Source organism: Urocampus carinirostris, chromosome 2 (assembly GCF_059441175.1).
Source record: "Urocampus carinirostris isolate Australia breed hairy pipefish chromosome 2, RoL_Ucar_1.0, whole genome shotgun sequence".
NCBI lineage: Eukaryota > Metazoa > Chordata > Actinopteri > Syngnathiformes > Syngnathidae > Urocampus > Urocampus carinirostris.
This window is the reverse complement of record NC_142350.1, coordinates 65202613-65216832: the sequence shown is the minus strand read 5'-3', so window position 1 is coordinate 65216832 and position 14220 is coordinate 65202613. Positions and strand designations below refer to the sequence as shown.

Sequence of the window (14220 nt, the reverse complement as noted above, 5' to 3'; positions counted from 1 at the left end):
AAGTTTGACTGAACTATCTGACTGTTTTGTCCACGTTCCCATTGTAGTGCCTTATAATCCGGTGCGCCTTATGTATGGAAGATATAGGACCAAAAACTATTTTTTCGGGGTGCGCCCTATAACCCGGTGCGCCCTATAGTGCGGAAAATACGGTATTCTGTGTTTAGAACGCATGCGTCATGGAAATAGCAGTTCCCCGTTTTCCTCGTTACCTCCACAAACAAACAAAAAAGAATCAGCCGCACCATATTTAAAGCCGCAGTGTTAAATGTAACAAAAAGTAGCCTCTCATAGTCCGGAATTTACGGTAAGATTTCTTAATATAAAGACAAAAAATACATATTTTGATGTGTCCTTAAAAAGATTTAAATAAAATATTCTCCTCCATTAAGTATGTGTTAACAATGCCCGACTGAGTTCAAAGAGCCTTCATATTTTTTCCCCACTGCGCCGATCTGCTTTTACCTTACTTTTATCATCTGTATCACAGGCACAGAGCGCACAATGCTGGAGGAAAGAGGGCAGGGGGATGGGGGGAGGAGAGTGATTTCATGCGCTTGGTCGCGCTTGTCTTCTATTCCAGGATGAAAATGGTGAAAGTAAGAAAAGGATTGTTTCAGAAAAGAAAGAAAAGAAAGTCTGAATCCGGCCCCCTGAGCCAAACGAAATTTGGCATGCCTTGTTCTGGTAGTATCACAGTGTACCTGTAACCGTGCCAGAAATTAATTTGAAAATGGAGTCACGTGACGAAAACACAAATAAATGGAGTCAATTAATACATAAATAAACTGTAAATACAAGAATAAATGAATGATAAAACCAAAATAAAAATGAAATAAATAAATAAAAGAGTTGTGGTAATTAAATGACCTTAAGCACTCATGTCAAAGTCAAGGCCCGTGGGCTGGATGTGGCCCGTGAAAAGGGTTTTTTAATGCTCCTTAGAAATTTTTAATACTTAATTGTTTCATACAGCAGAAATCGTTGTTTTTTCACTGTACGATCATTCTCCTAGAAAATGCCCGTCTGAGTTCAAAGAGCCCTCATTTTCTTTCTCCAACGTGCCTTTTCTGCTTTTATCATACTTTTATCATCAGTGTCCCAGCCACAGAGCGCATCACGCTGGATGAAAGAGGGCGGGGGAATGGGGGGGGAGGAGAGTGATTTCATGCGCTTGGTCGGGCTTATCTTCTATTCCACGATGAAAATGGTGAAAGTAAGAAAAGGATTGTTTCAGAAAAAGAAAGAAAAGAAAGTCTGGATGCGGCCCCCCGAGCCAAACGGAATTTGGCATGCCTTGTTCTGGTAGTATCACAGTGTATCTTCTATTCCAGGATGAAAATGGTGAAAGTAAGAAAAGGATTGTTTCAAATACAATCCAAACGGCAACCGACACCCCAACAAGATAAAAAAAAAAGCAAAAGCATCTGAGAATTTCACGAACTTTCATGCATAACAAAAGGATAATTTCAGCCTGAAGATGGCGTCAGCAAGTAGGAAATTTTGAAATGACATGCACCACCTTTGAATAAATTCGCCAAGTCTTACCGTCCTTCCCGATGAGGAAGTCCAGGTATCGGTACGTGTAGGCCACGCCCACCTTGGTCTCCACCTGAGGTCTCTTCAGAGTTGAGAAAATCTTGCCCGGTGCCTTCTCCCCCGACGCGGTTTTCATTTTTCGCATTCCGCAGCCCATGGCGTCACTTTACCAGCAACACTGTTGGACCGACAGACACATTTTAAAATTCCAGGCTTCAACAAAAGTTTGATTTTCCACTTCGACTGCTTTCTGCTGAATTTAGTTATTTTTTTCCATTTTGTTATCTTTTGTTGCCAGTCTGATCTTGTGTGTGGACATACACGAAATTGTTTAGGTCAGGCGTGTCGAACATACGACCTGCGGGCCAAATCCGGCCTGTTGGGTGACTGAATCTCTCCTAGTGTAAATTTATGAGTATGTCCGAAAAACAAAAACAAATCTCGACCTCATTTTTATTGAATACAGACTAAATGCTCCTCCCTGCCGCTAGAGCAGGGGTGTCAAACTCATTTTAACTCGGGGGCCACACCATAGAACAAACATTCTGCCGGGGGCCGGACTAGTAGATTAAAGAGAAAGAAAAATAGAGATAAAGAAATAAGAGAAAGAGGGAGGGAAAAGGAGAGAGGGCGGGACAAAGAAAGAAAAGGAGAGAGAGGGAGAGAGCGTGAGAAACAAAAAGTGATAAAAAGTCGTGCGAGAGGGGGAAAAGAAAGGGAGCGGAAGAAAAAAATCCAAAGAGAAATAGAAAGACAGAAGGAGAGCAAAGAGAAAAGAAAGCGCGAAGGGTAGGAAGAGAGAAAGAGAAAAGAGAGAAAAGGAAAAAAGGAAGTTAGAGCAAAAGAAGTCAAAAAGACACAGAGAGAGAAAGAGACAAAGAGTAACAAAGGAAGAGAAAAAGAAAGACACAGAGAGTGAAAGTGACAGAGATAGAGAGTGGGGAGAGAGAGAAAGAAATACAAGTACAGTGTCATTGTTCGAGGCACCTTTCTTTGGCAACATCAAGTTGACATATTTCAACCTGCAGCTTGTTTTTCTCTTGCGCTTCTCTGAGTGTTGTCTCGCGGGCCGGATTCAATCCCTTAGCGGGCCTGATCTGACCCGCGGGTCGCCTGTTTGACACATGTGCGCTAGAGGGTAGTAAAGGTGTAAAAGAGCTGATGTTCGGTCTGGTTTCATGTTAAAGACAATATTATGCAGAGGTGTCATGATGACCGATTAGTATCACCTGTGCCCGCTCGTCCTTTTTTAAGTTCAGTCCTTTCACTCGCCAGTTGTCAGTCCGTCAGCGAACCTCTGTTTCTACAAGGCATGCTCTTTTGACTCTGACTCCTGTCGCTCCCGCTTTTTGCACCCGTTTTTCCACCCGTCCGTTCCTGATTTCCCCGTTTGTCTCCAGCTACGACCTGTTTTTTTATCCCGACCACGTTTTTGCTCTCCTGTCCCAGCTATCGATCTGTTTTTTCCGTCTTCTGCACCACCATCTCCCGCTTCGGAAGATCCATTTCCGCATTCGGAACACGATCCGATTCTGTGAGCGGCTTGCTTCCCGCGTCCAACGAGCACCGGATCGAGGGCGCTGGCCTTCCTCTTGGTTAACATTACGCATCTGGGTCCTGATTCCGTTCTGATCGTGACAAGAGGTTTCTCAGCTTCACTCGGCCCAGCCAAGTAGTTTGATCCATTGTCATTGACGGTTCACTTCTAAAACTCTTCTTTTGTTTTCCTTTTTTCATTTTGTTTATTAAAGCATTATGACAATTGAGGCAAGCACATTTTTCATAGCTCCCACTTGAGTTTGTTTATTTGTGATATTTGCAGTGAGTTGGTTCAGATGTAAAGCTGCATAAACTCAACTGTTAAAAGAAACCAATTGTTACATGATCAATGCCAAACAAGAAAAGCATTCCTTTTCCAAGTGTTTGTGAATAAAAGCCTTGCGGTTAGGGAAACAAATCCCATCATTATAATTTGTACGGTAGATAGATAGATAGATAGATAGATAGATAGATAGATAGATAGATAGATAGATAGATAGATAGATAGATAGATAGATAGATAGATAGATAGATAGATAGATAGAGGTCTAGATAGATGTCTAGATAGATAGATAGATGTCTAGATAGATGTCTAGATAGATGTCTGGATAGATAGATAGATAGATAGATAGATAGATAGATAGATAGATAGATAGATAGATAGATAGATAGATAGATAGATAGATAGATAGATAGATAGATAGATAGATAGATAGATAGATAGATAGATAGATAGATAGATAGATAGATAGATAGATAGATAGATAGATGTCTGGATAGATAGATAGATAGATGTCTAGATATATGTCTGGATAGATAGATAGATAGATAGATAGATAGATAGATAGATAGATAGATAGATAGATAGATAGATAGATAGATAGATAGATAGATAGATAGATAGATAGATAGATAGATAGATAGATAGATAGATAGATAGATAGATAGATAGATAGATAGATAGATAGATAGATAGATGTCTGGATAGATAGATAGATAGATAGATAGATAGATAGATAGATAGATAGATAGATAGATGTCTAGATAGATAGATAGATAGATAGATAGATAGATAGATAGATAGATAGATAGATAGATAGACAGATAGATAGATAGATAGATAGATAGATAGATAGATAGATAGATAGATAGATAGATAGATAGATAGATAGATAGATAGATAGATAGATAGATAGATAGATAGATAGATAGATAGATAGATAGATAGATAGATAGATAGATACTTTATTCATCCCCGTAGGGAAATTCACATAAGCACATAGGTAGGCAACAAATGTAGGCTGAATGATAATGTATACTATTGAAAAACAAAGGTCGATACAGGAGGTGCTGCTTATTTCCTGATTGGTTCCCCACCTATTTAAACATATCACTCTCATTCACCCCTTGTCAGTCCATCAGCGAACCTCCGCACATGCAAGGCAAGCACTTTTGGACTCTGGCTCCCGGCAGTTCCGTCCTGTCCTGTTTCCTGCTCGTCCGTCCCTGGCTTTCAGATCGTCTCCTGTTACGTGACTTGATTCCATCCTCCGACCACACTCCGATCTCCCGTCCCGGCTGCCCGGCTTGTTTCCGTCCTCCGACCACGCTCCAATCTCCCGTCCCGGCTGCCCGACTTGTTTCCGTCCTCTGACCACGCTCTGATCTCGAGGGCTTCTTGCTTCTCCTGCCCAGCGAACACCGAATCGCTGTTGTTTGGCCCACGCGCCTGACTTCCCCGATTCCTCAATAAAGCTTTGTCTGAAACCGTTTTTGGGTCTACTGTCTGTCCTGGTTCTGACACAAATGAAAAAACTAGGTATTTTCTCTCGGTAGTGTGCACCGGCACACTGGTTGAAATACACTGCACTATACGCGGCATTTGAAAAGTTATTACCATTCCATCAATCCGGCACTCGGCTTTTTTCCCAATTTCTGAAATGGCCCTTTGTTCATTTGAGATGGACACTCCTGACCTACAGAAATGGCTTTTACACACTGACTGTACCTTTACTCCAATTTTCAAGACTTTCCCCTTTCATTCTCTTGCAAAATCAACCACTTCACAGACTAAACATTTGTTTTTTCACCGCTAGGCTTCAGGGTGGGTGGAAGTCTCTCGGAATTAGACGGGGGAGGAATAAAAACAACAGAACCGATGGAGCGAAAGATGAGCCGGCAGATTAATGAGCTTTCCTGTAAAAACAACAATAAGCTTTATTTCAATATTGTGCATTCTTTAGTTCGGACTGTTTAATAACTTTGCTTTTATCTGTGTTCATTTTACCTGTGAAAAGTGATGGGTCCCAGGGACTGGCATGCTCAAAAATCTATGGGTCCCAACAGAGATCTATGGCTCCCCAAAATTTAGTGTTATCGCGGTTGAAATTGTAAATCGGCGATGAATACATAATATAAATCCATATATTCATTCCGTTTTAATCATCACAGGTAATTGGTAATACAGAGCAGTGATCACTTCAAATTTTTCAGTTCATATATTCTTTGTGGTTTGCTGTCCCGCCATAGTTGTAATGCCTTTTCAAGGTCCAATCCATTATCCTCCTTATAGCATCACCAGGAATATACTTTAGTCCATTTTGGCAGAAAAGTCCTTTTCTTGCTAGGAGTATTCTTTTGTTTATTGTCTTTAGTCGAATCGTTCGCTTCAAAACACGTGTTTTCCTTGCCTTCGCGGTCTTCTCAAGAATTTCTCCGCCGTTTTTTCGTGCCGGAATTATTGCCGTTGTTACCACTTTCTGTGTTTTGTTTCGACTTATTACCGACACTGAAGAAATTACCAATTTTTTGTTGATTTGCACCTAATACCAACTGTTTTTTCGGTGGTATAATTCTCTTTCACTCGACAACTGCCACAACAATGACGTCATCTCGAAGCAACGAGATCTCGTTTGCCGAGATCGGCGCGAGACCAAAACAACAATGGCGGATCTGCCTGACGAAAAGTTTAGAGTGCGGTAAATCTTTGTTAAAAAAAAAAAAGTAATCGAGTAATAATGACAATTTGGTGTCAAAAACGTTGCGTCCCGGGGACGCACGTTGATTTGACACTATGCGTCCCCAGCAAAAACACTGTTTTATTATATAAATAAAAAAAAGCCTACAATGGATTGTTGCACTGCAAAGTTTTAATATTAGAACAACGCACCCTATTTGTAATAGTTTTCCCTTTCATCGTGTTAGTATTGTTAAACGTGTAAAGGCAGAGCGGCTCATTAATTTTAATGCTAGGTTCAAAGACATGAGGGAAAAACCTATGAATAAAGAAAGTGCATTAAAACAATATTAACAGTTGCGGATGCTCCACAACTCGCTATAGCCAAATCCTTTGTCATAATCTCTGTGACTGCCGGTACCGTTGAAAGGTAGAAATTTACAAAGCGTTAAACGTGGAGAGAATTCAACATTCAAATATGAGGGAGTACAAGCTGGATAAGCCTTCTTTGAATAAATAAATAACCGGGGAGTAAATATGGTTGATTTTTCACGCCCTTGCTCCTCCATGTTTCTGCTAGACAGCGAATAAAATGCAAACAAGCGTGAAGGAGAAAGAGGGAGAATGGTAAATGGACTGCATTTATAAAGCTTTTCCAGTCACAGAGGACCTACGAAGCTTTACAATGTACTTCACACTTTACCCGTTCGCACACACACTCACACACCGATAGCATTGTCATCCATGCAAGGCGTCTACTTGCTTATTGTCAGGAACGGAACGGAGATAGGACCCACTTGCGTTGTGTTTCTCATAAGTTTTATAGGAAGAAAGAGAAAGGGTTAAGCCCACGATCCGTGGATTGCTGGACACGGGAAGCAGGTCGCTCTGAACGCGGAAGTGGATCTTCCGCGGCGGGCGATGGCGATGTCGTGAACGGAAAAATGGGTCAGTAGCCGGGACAGGCGAGCAAGAACGTGGTAGGGGTCGTAAGCGAGTCGTAAGCCAGGAAAGGAGAGTAGACGTGGTCGGGGACAAAAGAGGTCGAAAGCCGGGACGGGAGAGTAGAAGTGGTCAGTATCAAAAAAACAGGTCGAAACCGGGGGACAGACAGGAGCAAAAATTGGTGGGAGTCAGGGTTGGAAAGGCTTGCCTAGTGTTAACTGAAGTTCGCAGACGGACTGACAAGAGGGGACAGATAGGAGTAGGTAAAAATAGCAACAGGGAGCCAATCAGAGTCCGAGGGAGTTGGCGCCAAAGGAGCAGGCACAGGTGATTCACATCGGTAATCATGACACTTATAGGGCATTGGGTTCAGTGTCTTGCCCAGTGACACTTCCACATTTACCTCGGGGGAGCCAGGAATTGAGCTTGCGACCTCTTAGGTCCCAAGATGACCACTCTACCTCCTGAGCTACTGCTACCTTCTGCACCAGACATTTTGATCTGCACACGTTCATTGAGTCATTGTCATTTTTCAGTTCGTCTGCCATTGCCCTCTTGGTTATAATTTTCACTTCCAGGTCAGGTTTGTTTGTTTCTGGTTTCTTTGTTACATTACTCCCTATATTTTCCAGTTCCAGTTTTTGTCTTTGTTTCTGACTCGGTTAATGATTAAAACAGTGTTAGACTCAGTCAACCAATAAAATAATGATTTTACAAGAAAATGACACAGCCCTGGTGAGCTACTGTCAGAACAGGTCCACGGACACCTTAAGTTTCCATAGGGGGCGCCACGTTGTAGACCCCTGCTGGATGTCTTCACACAGGATGTCTAGAATTTTAGGTTTGTTCCAAATCTCTGCTACACTGGGAAGACGAATAGATTAATAAATGCTAAAGCCCAAGTCCCATATCTGGCCTCCAAGAAGATGCTGAGATGATCTACTCATTACTGTATTCTATCATAGACCAGGAATTGTGTATTTGTTTTTACTGTACGATTCTTCACCTTGCACATCATTTTATTGTAGTTACTTGAATGTCGGAATATATTTGTTAGCTATTCACTAAGTTCACCAGACTATATGCGCCACTTTAACATTTTTCAACATTCAATCAGTCTGTCCCTAGCTTGTAGCTTCATTTTAAGTTTGGCCCTTCCACCAGTTTGACTTTTACACTAATGATTAATAGAACTTCAATCCTGTAAATGTTTTGCCAGTTAAATCTAGGTGTTTCATTGCCTATTTAAATTTTCAAAGTTGAAAGGTGGATATGGGCGGCAGTGGCTCAGGAGTTAGAGCGCTCGTCTTTTTTTCATAGCTCCCGCTTGAGTTTGTTTATTTGTGATGTTTGCGGTGAGTTGGTTCGGATGTAATGCTGCATTAACGCAACAGTTAAAAGAAACCAATTGTAACATTACCAATGCCAAACAAGAAAATCACTCCTTTTCCCAGTTTTTGTGAATAAAAGCCCTGCAGTTAGGGGAAAAAATCCCATCATTATAATTTGTACGGTGGATAGATAAATAGCCAGATAGAGCTCTAAATACAAAGCTAGATTGCTAGCTAAAAACAAGCCCCAAATGTAGCTTGATATTTAGCAAAAACGGTAAAATGTTAGCTGAATAGCATGCAAATCAATGTAAAAAGCTCGTTAGATGGCTTGCGAAATAACTAAAAAAAGTAGCTTGATAGTTAGCTAGAAAGGTAAACAGGTAAAACACTAAAAGGGAGCTCAATAGATAGGTAAAATAATTACAATTAATCTAAATAGATAGATAGATAGATAGATAGATAGATAGATAGATAGATAGATAGATAGATAGATAGATAGATAGATAGATAGATAGATAGATAGATAGATAGATAGATAGATAGATAGATAGATAGATAGATAGATACTTTATTCATCCCCGTAGGGAAATTCACATAGGCACATAGGTAGGTAGGCAATGTATACTATTGAAAAACAAAGGTCGATAGAAATAATCATGACTTGACTGTAATATAGGATTATACCAGATTTTTAACCTGTTTTCAAGTTTTGGGGTCCATGGTGACACACAATGGGGGACCTAAAACCAGAGATTCTCCGCAGAAGAGCCCTGGCAGCATCTGCTCTGCAGTCTCTCTGGAAACCACTCTGGCGGCACCAGACCATCGCACGCAAGACGAAGCTCCGCATTTACAACCTCGCCGTACTCTCTATCCTGCTTTATGGCTCAGAAACATGGCCCCTGAACGACACCCTGGCCACAAGAATCGACGGTTTTGATAGCAGGGCTCTCAGAACCGTCGAGAACATCAGGTGGCCCCAGCGAGTCTCCAATAAAGAGCTCAGAGCCCGCACGTGCCAGCCCTGAGCATCTTCCTTTATCGCACAACGCCGCACCCGCTGGTTTGGCCATGTCCTTCGTCTACCACCAGACCATCCGACACGAGCCATTCTCCAGTTTGACCCAAAGGCAGCAGGCTGGAGACGACCACGAGGGAAACCGTGCACTCGATGGCTCGACGTCGTTGCGGGCGACCTCCAACAACACGGAGTTGCTGTAGAGGATGCAGAACAGCTGGCACAAGACCGCCAGCATTGGAAAAACCTGGTTCATCTGGTCGGCTCAACGCACAGGGACGGGACCCCCCGACCTTCGCTGGAGCAATAATCAATCAATCAATCAATTTCAAGTTTTACCATAATGTATTCTTGTTCTTTTTCCTTTTTCAGAAGAATGGGGCGGCAGTGGCTCAGGAGGTAGAGCGCTCGTCTTGGGATCAAGAGATCGCAGTTCGAATCCCGGCTCCTCCGTGTTACATGTCGAAGTGTCCTTGGGTAAGACACTGAACCCCTCATGCCCCCAATAAGCAGGTTAGCGCCTTACATGGCTGCACGACCGCTATTGGGAAATGTGAAGCACACTGTAAAGCGCTTTGGGAAGTCTTGACTTGAAAAGCGATATATAAATGCAGATCATTTCATTCCATTTTTTTAAATGGATCATAGCGGATGTGAGGCCTTGTTCTTCCAAATCGAGGACAGGTCTATTTCAGGAGCATCACATGGTTTCACCCTGACACAATGAAACGCCAACACGGGAAGTGCGGGGGCTAGGGCATTGTGCGCTGGGGGGAGTATTGGGGGTTTTGGGACCACAGGAAGCGCGCACAGTTGGCGGTTGGTAGCCGGCCAAAAAGCGGAAATGAGCAGACGTTAATGAGGTGAACGGCGAGAACGGAGGAAAGGTGAAAGCCAATCAAGGGAGAGGACGAGTTAACGCGGGACCGGGGAGCGTGAAATGAAGAACAGCGAAGAAAAGGAGCCGGGGGACAGGACGCCTTAGATTAATTTGTGAATGTCGGAGCGCATCAGAGTCAAACGGGTAAACAGGAAGTCTTTTGGCTAACCAAACGCAAGACAGATTTGAGTGAGTTGGTGATTCATATCGCCACAGCCTGAAAAAACTTACGACATGGAATCATTATCTCGGAGGGTTCGGTTCATGTGTGCTACGGGGTTTTAGGTTTAAGCCGTAGCGAGATCTCTCCCTTTTTGCGGTTATTGGGGACCAGAACCGCCCGGGAAAAGCCAAAATCCACAAAATAGTCTCGCACCTATTTTTTTTTTCGCCGACTTTCTTTAGAGCGGACATGCTGACTTACCAATAGAGAGAGAGCGACAGAGAGGGACAGAGAGCGTCAGAGAGCAACAGAGAGAGACACAGAGAGAGAGATAGAGATATTTGATTCTAGAAAGCTTGATGAGGTTGAGAAAATGGTTGGATCGCTTTTCTGGGCCACTTTTTACCACGGAGGAGGAAGTTGCCTAACTTTTGGAGCTCATCTTCCAAAAGTATGTTGAACTTCACTTTATTTATCTTTATAGCCGGACCGGGAGGCAGGAAGTGTGAACTCAGTTTCGTAACGATCAGTTACTTCTCATCTCATCTCATCAGCTGCACCGCTTATCCTCAGTAGGGTCGCGGGGATGCTGGAGCCCATCCCAGCAATCATCGGGCAGTGGGCAGGGGACACCCTGAACTGGTTGCCAGCCAATTGCAGGGCACACGGTGACAGACAACTCACTCGCTCAGTCACACCTAGGGACAATTTGGACCGGCCAATTCACCTGAAATGCATGTTTTTGGAATGTGGGAGGAAACCGGAGTGCCCGGAGGAAACCCACGAAAGCACGGGGAGAACATACAAACTCCAAAAATTCAACTTACGAACCATCGTACGGATTTTTCGTAAGTTGGGGAGCGCCTGCGTAGTACATGTATGCTTAAATTTATTTGAGTTATTGCACAAGCTCTAGTTTATTTCCGAGCCATATGTACTCATGAAAGGAGCCATATTTGGCTCGTGAGCCATAGGTTCCCGGCCCCTGATATATAGCATAGGTTTCTTCAATAGCCCAGTCTTGGAACGTTACATAAACAGTCAAAAATGTGACTTATGAATGCTTTTTTCGGACCTATTTATTCATTTTTCTGTATTTCAAAGTGATTTATGGACCAGGAAATACCATTTTTTTGTAAAATATTTGAAAAAAACAGCCCCCAGACGCTATGATGGAATGATGATGCAGAAGAGGATGAAGACGATGTTCCCCGACAATATCAATGCCAGCCAACATGCCGGCAATTTCAGGATGCGGGCAAGCGGAAGAAAGCGGACCCCGGCCAAAACCGGACACCATTCCAGTGCCGTCCAATCGCACAACCACTAGAATGCTACCTACACAGACGGATGAAGGCAGCTATCGCCATGGGAACCGGCCCCTCGCCGACTCCCGTCTCCTCGGGAGAATAATAGGCAGCAATCTCTCTCAGCCTCTTCCCTTCTTTCATTGTCATTTTCTCTTTCCGACTCTCTTGAGGACTCCCACAGGTTTGAATTTCGGCCCGTAATCCGCCCAGGACGGAATTTTTTTTCAGGCGAAAACAAAGAAAAAAAACAAACACGTGGCATCTCATTCTTGCCTTTGCAGTAATGCCATCCGTCTAAACCGGGGGGTGGGCAGAGGCCGCCTGGGGTTATAAAGTTTAGACGAGGGGCTGATCCTGGAAAACTATCCCGTTTTTTTCATGCATGAATATATATATAAACATTCAGACAACTACATGTTACTGTCAGAACCAGAACAGACAGTAGACCCAAACGCATAACGTTTCACACCAAGCTTTATTGAGGAATCGGGGAAGTCAGGCGTGGGAAAACAAACGACAGCGATCTATTGCTCGCTGGGCAGGAGAAGCAGGAAGCCCTCGAGATCGGAGCGTGGTCGGTGGAAGGAAACAAGTCGAGCAGCTGGGACGGGGGATCCGAGCGTGGTCGGAGGATGGAAACAAGTTGGGTAACCGGAGACGATCGGAAAGCCAGGGACAGGCGGACAAGATCGGAGCGTGGTTGGAGGATGGAAACAAGTCGGGCAGCCGGGACGGGAGATCGGAGCGTGGTCGGAGGACGGAAACAAGTCAGGCAGCTGGGACGGGAGATCGGAGCGGGGTCGAAGGACGGACACAAGTTGGGTAACCGGAGACGACCGGGAAGCCAGGGACAGACGGACAGGATCGGTGCGTGGTCGGAGGATGGAAAGAAGTCGGGCAGCCGGGACAGGAGATCGGAGCGTGGTCGGAGGATGGAAACAAGTCAGGCAGCTGGGACGGGAGATCGGAGCGGGGTCGAAGGACGGACACAAGTTGGGTAACCGGAGACGATCGGGAAGCCAGGGACAGACGGACAAGATCGGAGCGTGGTCGGAGGATGGAAAGAAGTCGGGCAGCCGGGACAGGAGATCGGAGCGTGGTCGGAGGATGGAAACAAGTTGGGCAGCCGAGATGGGAAATCGGAGCGTGGTCGGAGGACGGAAACAAGTCAGGCAGCTGGGACGGGAGATCGGAGCGGGGTCGAAGGACGGACACAAGTTGGGTAACCGGAGACGATCGGGAAGCCAGGGACAGACAGACAAGATCGGAGCGTGGTCGGAGGGTGGAAACAAGTCGGGCAGACGGGACGGGAGATCGGAGCATGGTCGGAGGGTGGAAACAAGTCAGGCAGCCGGCACGGGAGATCAGAGCGTGGTCGGAGGATGGAAACACGTCAGGCAACCGGCACGGGAGATCAGAGCAGACAAGATCGGAGCGTGGTCGGAGGATGGAAAGAAGTCGGGTAGCCGGGACAGGAGATCGGAGCGTGGTCGGAGGATGGAAACAAGTTGGGCAGCCGAGATGGGAAATCGGAGCGTGGTCGGAGGACGGAAACAAGTCGGGCAGACGGGACGGGAGATCGGAGCGTGGTCGGAGGACAGAAAGAAATCGGGCAGCCAGGACGGGAGATTGGAGCGGGGTCAGAGGACGGAAACAAGTTGGGTAACCGGAGACGATCGGGAAGCCAGGGACAGACAGACAAGATCGGAGCGTGGTCGGAGGGTGGAAACAAGTCGGGCAGACGGGACGGGAGATCGGAGCATGGTCGGAGGGTGGAAACAAGTCAGGCAGCCGGCACGGGAGATCAGAGCGTGGTCGGAGGATGGAAACACGTCAGGCAACCGGGACAGGAGTTTGGAGCGTGGTCGGAGGATGGAAACAGGTCGGGCAGCCGAGATGGGAGATCGGAGCGTGGTCGGAGGATGGAAACAAGTCGGGCAGACGGAACGGGAGATCGGAGCGTGGTCGGAGGATGGAAACAAGTCCGGCAGCCGGGGACGAAAGATCGGAGCGGAGTTGGAGGACCGAATCAAGTCAGGTAACCGGAGATGATCGGGAAGCGAGGGACAGACGAGCGGAATACAGGTAAGGACGGTACAGCCGGGAGTCAGAGTCAAAAAGTGCTTGCCTTGCATGTGCGGAGGTTCCCTGATGGACTGACCAGGAGAGAATGAGAAAGACGTGTTTAAATAGGAGGGGAACCAGAAGAATCTCGGTAAGTCTTTTCATGTTATGATTACCGATGTGAATCACCTGTGCCCGCTCATTTGGCGCCAACTACCGCGGGTTCTGATTGGCTTCCTGTCACTATATGAACTCAGTCCTGTCTATCCCCTGTTGTCAGTCTGTCTGCGAACCTCAGTGAACACTAGGCAAGCCTTTTTCGTCCCTGACTCCCACCTGTCCTGTTTTATGCCCCCGTCTGTCCCCGTCTTCAACCCGTTTTTGATCCTGACTACGTCTGCTCTCCCAGTCTACCGGCTACCGACCAGTTTTTCGGTCCCTGACACCGCCATCGTTTACTACGGAAGATCCA

General features: G+C 45.4%; 1 protein-coding gene across 2 annotated transcripts in view; it reads right to left on the bottom strand.

The window, feature by feature from the left end:
• Positions 1 to 14220, bottom strand: part of rftn1b (raftlin, lipid raft linker 1b) — a 196198-nt gene that overhangs the window by 169195 nt on the left and 12783 nt on the right. For both annotated transcript variants that reach the window (XM_088327529.1, XM_088327530.1), the window contains exon 2: positions 1549 to 1717. In XM_088327529.1, the coding sequence (XP_088183655.1) occupies positions 1549 to 1696 (148 nt within the window). In that variant the 5' untranslated portion in view covers positions 1697 to 1717. The remainder of the gene's footprint in view (positions 1 to 1548; positions 1718 to 14220) is intronic.